At 39.0% G+C, this 15,228-nt stretch overlaps 1 protein-coding gene across 6 annotated transcripts in view; it reads right to left on the bottom strand.

The window, feature by feature from the left end:
* The window catches only part of WDR7 (WD repeat domain 7), a 390,067-nt gene that overhangs the window by 85,745 nt on the left and 289,094 nt on the right, over window positions 1-15,228 (bottom strand). For all 6 annotated transcript variants that reach the window (XM_054244247.2, XM_078348222.1, XM_035271195.3 and 3 more), the window contains 3 exons: window positions 4,022-4,139; window positions 1,282-1,431; window positions 587-669 (listed from right to left, as the gene is read on the bottom strand). In XM_054244247.2, coding sequence (XP_054100222.2) covers window positions 587-669; window positions 1,282-1,431; window positions 4,022-4,139 — 351 coding nt within the window. The remainder of the gene's footprint in view (window positions 1-586; window positions 670-1,281; window positions 1,432-4,021; window positions 4,140-15,228) is intronic.

Below are 15,228 nucleotides of genomic sequence, written 5' to 3'. Positions count from 1 at the left end.
CTACAAAAACCATGCCATAAATATATGCCATATGATTATTAAATTACATATATAAAATTCTGAAAGTTATACTTAACAAATGCAGTATTGTTTATAAAAGTTTTAACTTTTTTTTGGCTTCTTTTCCTGCATTCGCATAAGGAAAACATCTATACTTAAGAGAATGTAATGCAAAGACTGACCTTTGTATTAGAAATAAACTTTATCAGTGAAAACATGGCATAGAGATGTCTGCTGGCTAAAAAGAACATTTTCTTTCCACAGCCAGAAGCTTCCTAACTCAATTTCGTAATGTAAATAATAGAGTAATGAATATAAGAATACAGACATACTCAATGAATGTTCTTACTCATTTTTTCTAAGGTTTGAGCAAAATATCTTCATCACCCAATTAAATAGCCCACTCTACTATATTTTTGTTTTTGACTATCATCTGCCTGTATTGTCTTAGAAAGTAAGCAGGCATTAATTAATAAATAACTGGATTGCTAATTGATCAAGACTACTAACTAACCATGCCAAAACTTTTTAGAATTATTTGTTACTGAAAATTATTTATTTCACATGCTATTGAAGGCTTCTTTACCTGCAGATGGCTGGGAAACATTCTTGAAGACCTTTCTTTTTAACTAAAGATCCTTCAAGGCAATACATAATGATGTCCATAACCTTTGATAAAAAAAAAACAGATTTAAAATTAATTTCCAACACTTAATTTTCCAAAATGTACATGATTAACTAAGGCCTCATTTGCCTGTAAAAAGTCTATATAGCTTGATTTTAGTATTTAAAATAAAAACAAAAGATAATAATTTAATTTTAAACACATGGTATAATTTAAACCATGTGTATACTACAGCCTATTCTTTCTCTTATCTGTTTAAAGAAATTGAAAGGACAGTGCAATAAAATATAGACAACAGACTTGTTTAAAGTCAATTCATATTTATGTATGTAATAGGTAGCTTTATTCAACACATATTTTATTTCTAATGAAAGATGTCAAAGGGACATAACTTTACATGTTACTCTAATACAGACCAATTCCATGTGAATGGTGAATGAACATGAAAATCGGGTTTTGAGGAAATTTAAATAAGCCTTCCAGAAATGGCACAAAAATTAATTAATTTTGGTTCACACACACACACACACACACACACACACACACACACACCCTCTATTTCAGAGATGCTGGAAATAAAGACACTGATTTATATTACTTGATTGGAATAATTAATTTAGGTTGCTGACATATCGTTTAAAACAGGATATTCTTACCTCCACAAGAAGATCTACAACATCCGTAGGCATCTTTTCAATAAGAATTTCAATGACTCTGAGAATTTCCCCTTTAGCTCGTGCGAGAGTTGTAGTGTGCATATTCTGCTGTGATTGGGTATTTGCTGCAAGAGCCGTATGTCTGTGTACCTACAAAACATTTCTATGCTGTAGACGTGATTGACACTGATATAGTTTTACATTTCTAGCCATGGTTTATTTTCATTTTCTAATACTATAGGAAAAAAATAAACAAAAGTAAATTTCTTGGGCGTGAGTTAGAATATATTTTGGCTGCAAAAACAATACTTAGTATAATAAAAACCCAATTACGTATTGTCTAATAAAATTCTGCAAGTTCATAAATATTATATGAGGCGTTAATACAACACTGCCATAACATTTTCAAAAAGAAACATATTGAAGACTTGTAATTTGGTACATATGGAACTGAGATAGGTAGAAGTTAGGAGATGCCCAAGAAATAAAAGATACGATCCTTGCTCTCAAGTAATGACAGTGCAGCTGACCCTTGAACAACATGGGTTTGAAATGCATGACTCTACTTATCCTCAGATTTTCTTCTGCCTCTGGCTCTGAGACAGCAAGACCAATCCTGCCTCTTCCTTCAGCCTACTCGATGTGGAGATGATAAGGATGAAGACTTTTATGATGATCTACTTCCACTTAATGAACAGGAAATAGATTTTCCTTATGAGTTTCCTTACATTTTCTTTTCTCTAGCTTACTTTATTGTAAGAATACAGTATGTAATATATATAACATAAAAAATGTGTTATTTTATCAGTAAGACTTCTGGTCAACAGTGGGCTAACAGTAGTTCAGGCTTGGAGCAGTCAAACGTTATTCGTGGGTTTCTGACTGCCAGGGGGATTGGTTCCCCTAACTCCCTTACTGTTTGAGAATCAACTGCAAATAATACTTTAACCGCACTCACTGTGTCCCAGAAATTATTCTCTAAATGCTTTATAATTAAGCTGGGAAATCCAAATGAACATGCCTCCAAAAACAATGAGCATGGCAAATAATATAAATTCAGTGTGATTTTCCCTATACAATCGTAAGCTTTATAGTTCAGAGGAGAAAGAATATTAACAGGCCGTGGGCTAGCCTGGGAAGAGCCATGGAACAGAAGGCATAGAAATGGAGTAGGGGTCAGGAATAATAGTAAGAAATGCTTTAGTGTTTCACTCTAATATTCTAAGATTGAACAGTGAAGTGGAAAATTGTGTGTTTTGTTTTATTTATTTAATATTTACAGACAGGGTTTCTCTTCACTATGTTGCCCAGGCTAGACTCAAATTCCTAGGCTCAAGCGATCCTCCTGCCACAGTCTCCCAAATAGCTAGGACGACAGGCACATGCCACAGCACGAGGCTGAAAACTTGTTTTTAAAAGGTAATAAATGTGAACTGTTATTTTTAAATTACCCTTCCAACCAAAAGCTGGAGTAGAATGAATTCAAAGCATGGGTATTCTAACAGTTCATTAAAAAAAAAAACTCATGTAAATGATGTAAAAGAAATTTGAAAACACAATTAATACAAGGACCTGTCAACACTAATGTGAGACTTATTCAGTATATTCGATATTATGACTTGTACATATTCCACTGATGGGAAAAACTGGTTAAAAAAAATTCCAAGACTAATAAAATTATCCATTTGTACCCACATATATATCCACACATGATGTATATAATACCTACAAAATACATTAATACATGCATATTTATATTTGAATCTAGCTGTATTTTAAATCTAGTGGAACCTTACTATAACACTATGTACTATTAGAAAAATGCACACCCTTAGTCTATAAATTTATTTTAGATATGAATTCAAAGCCTCAATGCCTCACATAAGCATATACAAACTGCTATTAGGACTTTCTTTCCTCCCTTCCCAGTGAAATTCACGGCACAAATATTTACAGCATGCCCATTAAGCATAGCTCTGGGGCAGACATAGGCCCAATAGGTTTCAGTTTATCTGAGCAGACTCAGAGGTACTTATTTAGTATTTTAAAAATTCATCATAGCTACAGGAAAAACAACTCAGAGACAGCCCATACCCTATGGACACTGAGCGCACATTATTCATGCTGAAACAGAATAAACCTTAAAAAATATTTAAGAGCTGATCATGCTTTCCTTTTCCTCCTCCTACTAAGACCTACAGGAAAGTTCCTATAATTGGCTCATTGTTCTTTACTAGTTTTTCAGTTAGATGTGGGCAATTAGTTTGAACACCAAGAACGTGGGAATCAATTGGCATTCAAGTCTTTATCTGTGACAAGTAATAGGAAAAACAATTAGCAAGTTTATGACTTACATTTTTTGTTTACAGTTGAAGAGCCAGTGCTAAATAAGTTCAGTTTTGATTACAAGTAGGTACATATATGTGAAATATGTGAACACCTTTACTGTATGAGTTTTCATATGCCTGCTATAATTCAGATTGAAAAATGACTGTCAAATATTTACAAGTGAATTAAGTTGGAGAACAGAAATGAATACAGAAGCACAAGTAACGAAGGCACCACACCGTGGAATTCAGTGTGCAACACACAGACATGTGTTCATCACAGTACTAAATTATTAACTTGCGTTGTTCTGCAAAAAACTGGAAAGATGATTTGTGTATACGAATCCTCAGCTTATAGTATCAAATAATTCCTCTAAATGAGAAGATGGAGCATATTGAGAGGTTTTGCTCACCTCTTTGGCTATGGTGGTGATGAAGGCGGGTGGTCTGGCGGTGGCAATGAGCGAGAGGGCATGCCTCGCAGAGCGGGCCGAGTCAGCTGCTGGGCTCAGAGGCAGCCCCATTGTGATGCTAAACAGGGATCAGAAAAAAGGAAAAAAAGAAAAGCAGCATTAGAAATATAGACTGAAAAGATTAGACACAGCTTATAATGTCAGTTCAAGGTCAATGGGAGCACTCAAACAGTTAGAATATAATGGACTTGCAACAATGGGCGGTGATTAGGAGTCAGGGTGTTCTGGCATCAAATACAAAATGGAATAATTAACCGTGAAGATTGAAAACAGTATGTGCATCTGTCCAAAGTGTTAAAAACGCCTTGTTAACAAATTATCAAGAACTAGTACTGAATACATATTGCAAAGCTCAGAACGAGGTAAGAACAAACATCGTGCTGGCAATTTCAAGTATTTCCTAAAAATAGTTAATCATTTATTTATAAGGACATATTGAGACTGGATCTAAGGCTGTATATCTGAAGGCAAAATTCACTCCTGTCTGTAAAACTGTCACAAGTACTGAGAATAACAAAATTATTTTTCATTTGAAATATTTTTAGTACTGATGGTTTACCCCAGTTTAGTACTTTTACAACCAATCTACGAAACAGCATGCTTCACCAACAGTTATATAGTATTGATGCCAAAAATTCTATTACCTGATCCTAATTCTGTTTATATAAAGAAGAGGTGGCACAATGTCGTCCAGGCTATTTGTAAGACGCTGCATACAATGAAATAAATCTTCCCAAACTGTGAGAATCGCATGGTCATGATAGGAGAGTGATGCTATCTTCACTCTCCACCTCTACTACATGAAAATATAAATATTCTTGTTTCTAAGCTTCCTTTATATTATATATAATCCACTGTGAGCAATATCAAGACTTCTATCAAAATGTGGCAAGTGATCTGCCCATTAACGGTATACAAGGAGTATTTTGTTACTCAGTATAGCATACAATTATGGTTTCCTGAATTAACTATTTTTATATTTAGATATGTATATGAAGACACATTAACATTTATCCTACTCCAATTAAATGAGCCTATGTGCTTTATGTGTAAATTGCATTGTTTTTACTAAAAATTCTCAAGAAGTTACAGGTATCTCCATAACTGATCTAAGAAGCATTATTTTAACTTGTAGCTGAAAATAAAATTTATGCAGGCATCCTCATCATTGTTAAAGGAAATTCTGCTTATAAGTATTTGCGACTGTTATACTGTTTCAGTCTCTGATAGAATAACTGTCTCTCTTCTTTTTTCCATGCCAGGGGTAGAGACGAAGCAGGGGCTCAGAGGAGAGGAGTATGGACAGTTTTCCTTTGATGTTTAACACTAAAAAGAAAGATGTGAGCTGAGAGAACACACACACATACTGAACAATACACAAGCAGAAAGCATCGGTAGGCATCTCCCCACCTCCCTGCTGTCAAAGAGCCCGATGTGTTTGGGTCCCAGTAGGAATTGCAAAGAGGTGTTTTGTGGGAAAGCAAGATAGGCAGTTGGCTAGTTTCTTTTCTGGATTAAACTTGGCTAATTGCAAATTCAGTGAAAGAAATGTTTACTATGTGAGTAGTGCTGGGGCTAGACTGCTTAATACTTATTGTAAAGTTCAGATTATAAACCCGAATTTTAAGTCAAGTTTTAAACAATTAAAAAGCCAATTAAACTTTGTAGATACCCTGTGATGCTCCGTTTCATCAATCAATATGGATGAATAGGGATCGATGGTACTGAAAGGCTATAAAAAATCAAAATGTTACATTAATTGAACAATTCTAACAAAATATAATAAAATTTGGTAAAATCAATAAAACCACACACAGAATACTGGAGTTGGGAAAGGTTTCCCAGGCAACATCCCTGACAAGCAGTCAGCCAGGGAAAGGAATGTCCATTTCCCAGTGGCCTGTCCTAGATCTGGAAGGCATGCTACAGAGGAAGAACTGGGTGCAGAGCCCAAGGTCGAGGCTGGAAGCCAGACTTTCTCGGTTATTTCACGCACTTTGCATTTGCTCCAGAATGTCCCTATGAAGTGGTTGATACAGCTATTTACAAGCGAGAAGTGGAGTCCGAGAAGTTAAGTGAGGGGCCGGGTAGTTGTGTGATGCCTTTCAGGACAGTGAACCTTTGGAGAAAATACAGGGGGGAAGAGCATGACCATATTGTGGTTGCTTGGATTACTGAATCAGTAATGTGACTAAACTCGGTGGCTTTGGATGAATGGCTAGATTGCATTTCTGAGGGAGTTAGTGGTATGTTGTACTTGGCCTTCAGTTGTTTTATTCGATGTAATAATGGTTTGAATGAAGATACAGGATACACAGTTATCAACTGGAATGGTTACAAAGTTGTAAGGGAGAGCAGCCATATTACATAATAGAACTAAGATCTACAAAGTCATCAAAAAGATCAGACCCAGCTAAGTAAGTCGTACGTGTGGGTACAAAACTGACCAACTTTACAAGTGTGGGATTGGTAATACACTGCTGAACCAGGCTTGTGAACTACTGAGGGTTGCATCTGAAAGATAAATGTGTATGGTAGCGATCCAGCGGCCCAACGAGCTGGGGTGTGTCCTGAGAAATGCAGTAACAGGGAAGGTGTTACTCCTGCTGTAGTTCATGGCTCTGGGCACCTGTCTGCCCTCCCGTGGGTATACTGCTCCTTAGGGACTAAGAGAAAGGGTCTGGCTTCTGCAGGACAAGAGTTACAGCGTCCTCCTAGAGTCCAGAGAAGTCCAGTCCATCCCCAGCTGTGTGCTGCTGGGACCCCTTGCTATTGGAATCCAACATAAGCAGGACCGTCGCAAATTCACCATTATTTCTAAGTTCTCACTTCCATCCCTTCTCTGGTTCTTTTCATGGAAGAGAAATGTTTCATGAGAAGCTAAGAGAGGGAGGGAGATGGAGACAGACATACACATACACACAAACACAAGAAATACAAACGTGTGCACCTGAGAGTGGTCAGCTGACAGACTCAGGGCTCATGCCATAGTGACAAATGGATACTTTCCTCTTACTCTTACTCTGTGCCCTGTGGCCACTCTAGACTGCATCTATAACTGTAAAATGGGTATATTAAGATACTGACTTCACAGCACTGACAAGACTAAATGAGGTAACAAATACAAAAATATCCAGCCTTGCCAGGTCCCAGATTTTACGTACAATCAATGCTGCTTCTGACCAAAGATGCTTTTCATAAAAAGCAGCAAAGTGAAGGGAAAATGAGATCAACTACCAGCAGGTCACTGCTGCAAGCCAAAAGGCCCTAGCCACACATCCTTCCCCCATGTCAACACATGACCTTATAAATTTGGGGGAATCAGCAAACTTCTTATAGTAAGAAAAATGATAAAGGTTGGTGCTGGGTGGTGGGTCTAGAAGAGAAGCTATAGGGTAAGGGGGAAGGAAGTAAATCAATGACATGTGAAGCTATTGCCCACTGAGTTCGCTGGAAGCTGGAAAAGCCAGCACTTTGCAGAGGCATCAGTGTGCGCACCTGAGGGATTCCCTCCATTGGTGTTCGGCAGGCACAGGACTGCAGAATGTGGATAGTTCTACAGCTCTGAGGCCAGGGCTCTGCAGAGACCTGGAGGGTATGGCATCCACAGTGCAAAAGTTGGGGGCTGTGTGAGAGTAGAGAGGTGGTCAAGGCATAGGGAGAAACCTTGTGCCCCCTCCTCTAGTCTACTCAATTCACTGTCATCATAGTCATCTTCCCAACGCACCAACTTTAATTCCTGGTTGCCCTACTTAAAAGTAACCTACTCTATCACCTCTAGGAAGAACTCTCAACACCTCGGCTTGAGATTCTAGGCCCTCTATAATCTAGTCTTCTAATTTTCAACTCACTCTTTTCAACACCAATGCTCCAGAAGTCAGGCTAATTTCCAAGTTGGTCCCTAAAGGTCTGTTCCTTTATTTTACTCCAGTATTTTGCTAATGCTTCTCCTCCATCCCTTTCCCCATTGGCACAGTCTCCTCCCTCCCCTCTGTTCAATTCTGGTCTTCCCACATGGTATTCTCTAACTACTATAGCACTCATTGATTTCTACAGAAACAAAAACAATCAACAACAAACCCCATTTATTCCAGGCCCTTAATACTAAATCACATTCTGCCAGGCCTTATGAATTAGTTTTGGATTATGAATGCCGTACAGATTGGAAACATGCCGGTCAATTCTGTATCTCCCCAAAGTGCCCACTACAGCCCTTGGACATGGTGGTAGCTCCATAGTAACGCACTAAGTGAAGTAGCTGGCAAATTCAGCAGCAGAAAAAAAAAAATCACTTAAGCCAGTTATTGGACTGAATTGACCAGGCAATGAAGTCAAAGTAATTGATCTGGTAGTCCCAACAGATGAAGTCTAATTCTACATGTAGCAGTGTTTAAAGTCAAGAATGCACTGTCTGTGTGATATAATTTAATGCGGGATTCTATCGGAATGAAGAAGGATCATACTATCAGAGGTTTGAAATTAAAGGAGGGTCAGCCTTATTCTGGAATCTGCATGTAAACATGGAATGCACTCTTTTCATCTGATCCCACCTATCTGGCTGTTAGGTGGATCATCTGTTACACAGGTTTATAGGATGGGTCTTTGATTTCAGTCTTTATTCTAAAAAAAGAGGACATGACAGATTCTCTGTTTCACTCAGCATCTCACTATACACACCCAATATGAAGTATCAGAGGCGATGGATATTATAAATACAAAATATGAATGGAAAAATAGTCTACACAGGCTGAGCGCCTTCTTTACAGGACTGCTCACTAATCCTGTTCTAAAGCTCACTCCATCACGGCAAAAGCATTTCAAGAGTTACAGGTAAGTATACCTCAGTTAAATGTCACGATCTAAAATTCTCAGACTTTATCATCTGTCAAATTAAGAAATAGTGTACAGGAATATTCCAGGGGGGCAGGTAGGGGAGACACATATACTTTCATTGAATAGCCTGCAAATTTTTGTCAATAGTAATGGGGTAATGAAAACAGCTCCCCACAAAAACAAAGACTACTAAAATGAGTTCGAAAATGCATACTTAATGTACAGTAATTGGGATTCCAATTTCATTCCTTCCTGGCTAAACAGGCATATTAGTATTTGTCATCAATTTAACCAGACATCTTCAATTCCTCTGTCATGTTCTACCTTTATTTCCTAACTTAGAGGTGGCATTAATTTCCTAAACTCAAAGGTAGCAATTCCTCCCTCAAATGTATACCTTTAAGATCTATTTCCCATATGCTAAATACAATTACAGTGAATAAAAACTATGCTAATATGATTTACTTATATGGCTTCCTCAGATTATAAATTTTCTGTTAAGAGTAAATGTCACAGAAACAGGAAAAATATGAATAGCTTAAATACGGAATCCTAAAGCATCTTAGTGTGTGTATGATGTGTTTCCTTCTCCACTCCTCACCCCCAAAATTTAAGAATGGTTGAGATTTGAGTTAGCATATAAAAAATGTTTTTCTCCAATTCTCTGTAGTTCAAAAAGAATCCTTCTAATGTGTGGCGCTTATCTGTGTGTCATCAAAGCACATGTGGTTTCGAGTGACTTTATGTTTCTCTCTGAATGTTTGGTAAACTGTGATGATCCCAGAAAAGCAAGGGGCAGTCTGTAATTCACTCATGTCCCTCAGCCGTGGCAGTATGCAATGACCGCCTGGCCCCTCCAGTGGCTGGGCCCGCATTGCTCCACCATTCTCTTTCAGAGTAAAGGCCCTGCCACATGAATGAGGCAAATGGATCAAAATCACAGACCACAACCAGGAGAGATGAAAGTCTAGCCTTCCAAGAGCACAAGAATTTTTTCTGCTTCTTTGTAAAGTGGGATTTTCTGCTGTTTCTAACATTTTATCAATCAATATGTACATAACCATGCTGATCTAACAAAATTATGAATGCATAAAAAGGATACTACTATATGTTTCTACTTTTCTCACAATTAGCTGATGGCTCAATCTATGATTTCAATGAAGTGCGGCCTCAATTTTCTCTTAAACAGTTAATCATGAATGAACAGTCAATGCCCATTATTTAAAAAACTTCTTCATGTAAGATTTTACCTGTGAATCACTCACCTTATTAAGGGTGGCATAACCATACGGTACAGAAGCTGAAAGATGGGAGTTGGGAAACCTGAGCGACAGTCTTGGCTTTTAGAGCACCACTGTAACCTCCGCCAAGTTGTTTAATCTGTCTGAACCTTATTTTTACTTAACAGCACAGTGAGGGTATTAGATCAAATGATGCTAAAGAAGATTTTCATCTCTAAAATGAAAATCTTTAAATCCCATGACTTTGGTCAAGATTTATTGTGTGCAAATCACTTGCCAAAGCTTATACATAAATAAGAATAAATACATAATATATGACAAGCACTCAGGAGTTTGCTGATATGTAAATAACGCTTTTACATTCTAGAAGGTATAAAATCTTTGATGAAAATAAATTTTTTTTGAGACAGAGTCTTGCTCTGTTGCCCAGGCTGGAGTACAGTGGTATGATCGTAGCTTCTGCAGCCTCAACCTCTTGGGCTCAAGTGATCCTCCTGCCTCAGCCTTCCAAAGTGCTGGGATTATAGGTGTGAACCACCATGTCCAGCTGAAAAGAATTTATTAAACATATTTTAAAATCTAAAGTACACTGAAAATTCTGCTTATGTACTTTAACAAATCGTTCTAATTCTGTGGATGATGAGATGTGGAATGCAGGATTACATAGTGTTAGGAGCTTGGTTTTTGGAATAAGCTAGACTTGGGTTTGAATCTTATTTTCTTCAGTGACTACAGTGTTACTCTAGACAAGAGGCAGCATCTCTCTCTCTCTCTGATTCACTTGTTTTCTCATCTGCAGAATGGGGATGATAATGCCTATTTCTTGAACTTCCCTATAACAAGATGAGGACACTGGAGATATGAATAGCACAGTAACTCATAGGCAGTCAGCATTCAATAGGAGGACTGCATCCCAGACCTCTATATCCCTGCATAAGGATAGCTATGTGATAGGTGCTAAAAAGCAAAGAAAAAACTCACCGCAACTGTCTTCATAAAGTAAAAGGTACACCAATCCTTTCTCTGACCCTAATCTGTTCCCCTGAGATAACTGGGAAGGAAATTATGTTTGGGATTTATTTATTTATTTAGAGACAAGGTCTGGTTCTGTCACCCAGGCTGTAGTGTAGTTGTGCAGTCACTACTCACTGCAGCCTTCGCCTCTCAGGCTCAAGCGATCCTTCCTCCTCAGCCTCCCAAATAGCGTGACTACAGGTGCACGGCACCATGCTTTGTAGAGATGGGGTCTCGCTATGTTACCTAGCCTGTTTTTAAACTCCTGAGCTCAAGCAGTCCTCTCACCTCAACCTCCTAAAGTGCTACAATTACAGGTATGAGCCTCCACACTCAGCCACTATGTTTGAGTTTTACGTGGGAGAAACCCAGTTTAAGTTCTGCAAGGAATTAAAATTAGCTAAAAATAGTATTTTCCTCCATTCACCAGATGTTTGAAGGTACCATTCCACACCTTGGCATGGCACCCTATGCTTTCCTACCCCTATCCTTCGCGCGCCCCTGTCCTTCCCCTCCTTCTCCTCATCATCACTCAAATGACAGATCCAAATGAAACTCCTCCTTGCACCCTTTCTGGTTACCCAGGGTGACTCATTTCACCATGCCCTGAATAGCTACACTTTTTACCTTCCTTCTCATTTTGTGTCATCGTTACTTTGAGGCAGATCTTATCTTTCCTCTAAGACTACAACTGTCTTGGAGACAAGATCTTTGATTCAAATGTACAATTACAGAGAATGCCTAATGTTGTTCCTTTCACATATTAGTTGCTCAATATGCTTGCTTAATTAATAAATAGTTAAAATTTGGCAAAATATCTGAAAATAGTAGAAATCAACTGTAGATATTTTGATTTCAAAGATGTAAAATTGCATATCAACTTTGTAACCAATTCTGGAAAAAAATACTCTTTTTTTTTTTAAGAGCCAGGTCTCCCTGCTGCCCATGCTGGAGGGAAGAGTTCCATCATGGCTCACTGCAACCTTGAACTTCTTGGCTCAAGCAATCCTTCCCCCTCAGCCTCCTGAGTAGCTGGGACCACAGGTGCATGCCACATGCCCTGTTAATTTTTTTTTTTTTTTTGAGATGGAGTCTCCCTCTGTTGGCCAGGCTGGAGTGCAGTGGCGCGATCTCAGCTCACTGCAACCTCCACCTCCTGGTTTCAAACGATTCTCCTGTTACAGACCCCTGAATAGTGGGGACTGCAGGCACGTGCCACCACGCCCAGCTGATATTTGTATTTTTAGTAGAGATGCGGTTTCACCATACTGGTCAGACTGGTCTGTAACTTCTAACCTCGTGATCCCCCCACCTTGGTCTCCCAAAGTGCTGGGATTACAGGCATGAGCCACCATGTCCAGTCATTTTTTTTTTTTAAAGAAATAAGGGGGTCTTCCTATTTTGCTCAGGCTGGTCTTAAATTCTTGGGCTCAAGTGATCCTCTCGCCTCAAGCTCCCAAGGTTCTGGGATTACAAGCACGAGCCACCGAGCCCAGCCAGAAAATACCCTATTCATCTCAAGGTATATACAGTGTTTTAGGAGACCCCTCAGGAGTCAGCTCTGAAGGAGATGCTGGTACATCGGGGGAGAGGCAAAAGGGAACTCTGCCATGATACATGTTCTCCAGATGAGGCAGGGGCTTGACTGGTTGCCCCTCCACAAAAATCCTGCCCTCATAAACTCACAAGAATATGAAGACAGTGATCTCACCATAGGGCTTATTCTGAATACCTATTAAACAGGGCTCTTTTTAAAAATAGGAAACATTTTCTATGTTTTTTTCTTTTTCAATAAACGTGAACTGAAATTTTAAAAAGCACAGGCCTAACATAAAAGCTTCTTCATAAAGGAAGCTTAACATCACAGACAGAAGCGAGGTGGCTGAGCACTGTTATCGTGTACACAGTAAATCAGGCACAAAAAGGGGCAGCCCAGGAGAGCAGCACGAGGGTAAGAGCCACGCTTAACCCCCTGCACACATCGCTGCTCAGCTTCCCCCATCTCAGGCCTCGGCAGCCTCTGCTGAGTGTGTCACGGATGTAACAGGCCATTTTCAATCTAAATCTTGTTATAGATTAATAAGCAAACATTTTCTTGCTTATTATGCAATTTATCATGATGAAAATTACATTGGACTCCTCAAGGCTACATGCTGATACATTCATTTATTCAGAGCTGTGTACAGAAAGTCATACTAATCTTCATGACAGAAAAGGATATAATAGCAAGATTTAAATTGCCTACTGAAAACTATAGTGTTTGTGTCTGCGGACAAACTACATGTAGATAAGACCTAAGCGCATCTATATGCTTGCTGATACAAGCTTCATGTAAATTTATTTAAAAACAAAAATCAAATAAAATATCAAATACTAACCCGGAATAAAAACCCATCACTTCTCCTCTCTGGCAACAAAACAGTGCATACTACTGAAATTGTGTTTTCATCAGATTTACAAATAAGCTCCAAAATTAAGTCAAAGCCAAATTTTAGACAATCAAAATATGTGAATGTTTCTCAAGGCAAACCAGGAGAGCTGCAGTAGCAGAAGCCAGACTGCTGTCGTGTGGCGGGTACACACAGCAGCTGCAGCCAAGGGGAGGGCAGAGGTGGAAAAGATGTTCTGGGGGCTTCATGCAAAGGCCAGCTGCCTCGTACTACAGGCGCAGACCCCTGGGCTCAAATTCCCTCCTAATCCCTCAAGTCCATTGAGAACCTTCAGGCCGCCTGAATCCAGAAAACCATCCTGCCTACCATTATGCTAAACTGCTCATTCTAGAGTCGGGCAGCTCTTGATCTGCTTAATACAAGGACCTAACAATGGCATCACCACCAATACTTCTGCCACACAGGAAGCCACTTAATCTCTTAATAAGGGCTCACTATTAGAAGCATTTTGCAAATATAACTCATTTAACATCAACCTTAGGAGACCGGTACTTTAGCCCCAACTTGTAGATGCAGAGAGGTGAAGTAATTTGCTGGAGGGCATACGGCTAGGGAGACACCAAGGTAAAGTTTAGGATCCATGGTAGTATGACAGGAGGTAATGGTGGGGGAGAGCGGCTGTTTAGATTTGAGATGAACGTCCTCTTTCTACCAGTCGTCATGGGACTTTGGGCTGCAATGCCCAATCTGTAGACAAAGCCACAGAGTTCCATTCTAGCCTTCAGTTGCTTCTCTGGTCTCCACTTCCTCAGCACAGAGCAGTCAGTAAAAAACTACAGACCCAAATCATGCCAGAACCTAAGGGAATGGCAAAGCGAATTGCTAAGAACTCTATTTTTAAAAAAGTTAAGAATGACAAGAATGAAACACCATTCATTGAGAAAATCCAAGTGGTGGTAACATTTTTGTTAAGGGAGGCACTGTGGGACAATTAAAGAATTCCAACCACTTCAGACCCACTGGGATGATTAGCTTAAAAAAATACAGAGAAAAAAAAAAACAAATGTTGACGAGGAAAAAATGTTGTAGAGAAAACGGAACTCAAAGAAATGAAAACAGGTGTTCAAATACTTATACACGAATGTTTATAGCAGCTATATTCACAATAGCCAAAAGGTAGAAACAACCCAAATGTCCATCGTCAGGTCAATGGATTAACTATATGTGACATACCATCAATGGCACATTATTCAGTCATAAAAAGAAACAAAGTACTATTATATGCCACAACATGAATGAGCCATGAGAAACATCATGTCAGGGAAAGAAGCCAGTCACAAAGGACCCCAGTTTGTATGGCTTTGTTTATATGAGAATAGGCAAATTCACAGAGATAGAAAGCAGATGAATGATTGCCGGGGCCTGGTGAAGTGGCCAAAAGGAAGGACTGCTTCATGGGCATGGGGCTTCCATTCAGGGTGACTTCTGTGGGGAATTAAATAGTGGTTAACATTGCACGACACTGTGATTATACTTAATGCCACTGAATTATATACTTTAAGATGGCTACACTGGTAAATTTCATGATATGTGTATTACACACCAAAAGGAAAAAAGAGAGAACTCTTTGCAGGAATCGGGAGGCTGACTTTTCAAACCAACGGTAATC

This window comes from Callithrix jacchus, chromosome 13, assembly GCF_049354715.1.
Source record: "Callithrix jacchus isolate 240 chromosome 13, calJac240_pri, whole genome shotgun sequence".
Taxonomy (NCBI): Eukaryota; Metazoa; Chordata; class Mammalia; order Primates; family Cebidae; genus Callithrix; species Callithrix jacchus.
Note: the sequence above shows the minus strand (reverse complement) of the source record. Positions and strands in the feature narration are given on the sequence as shown.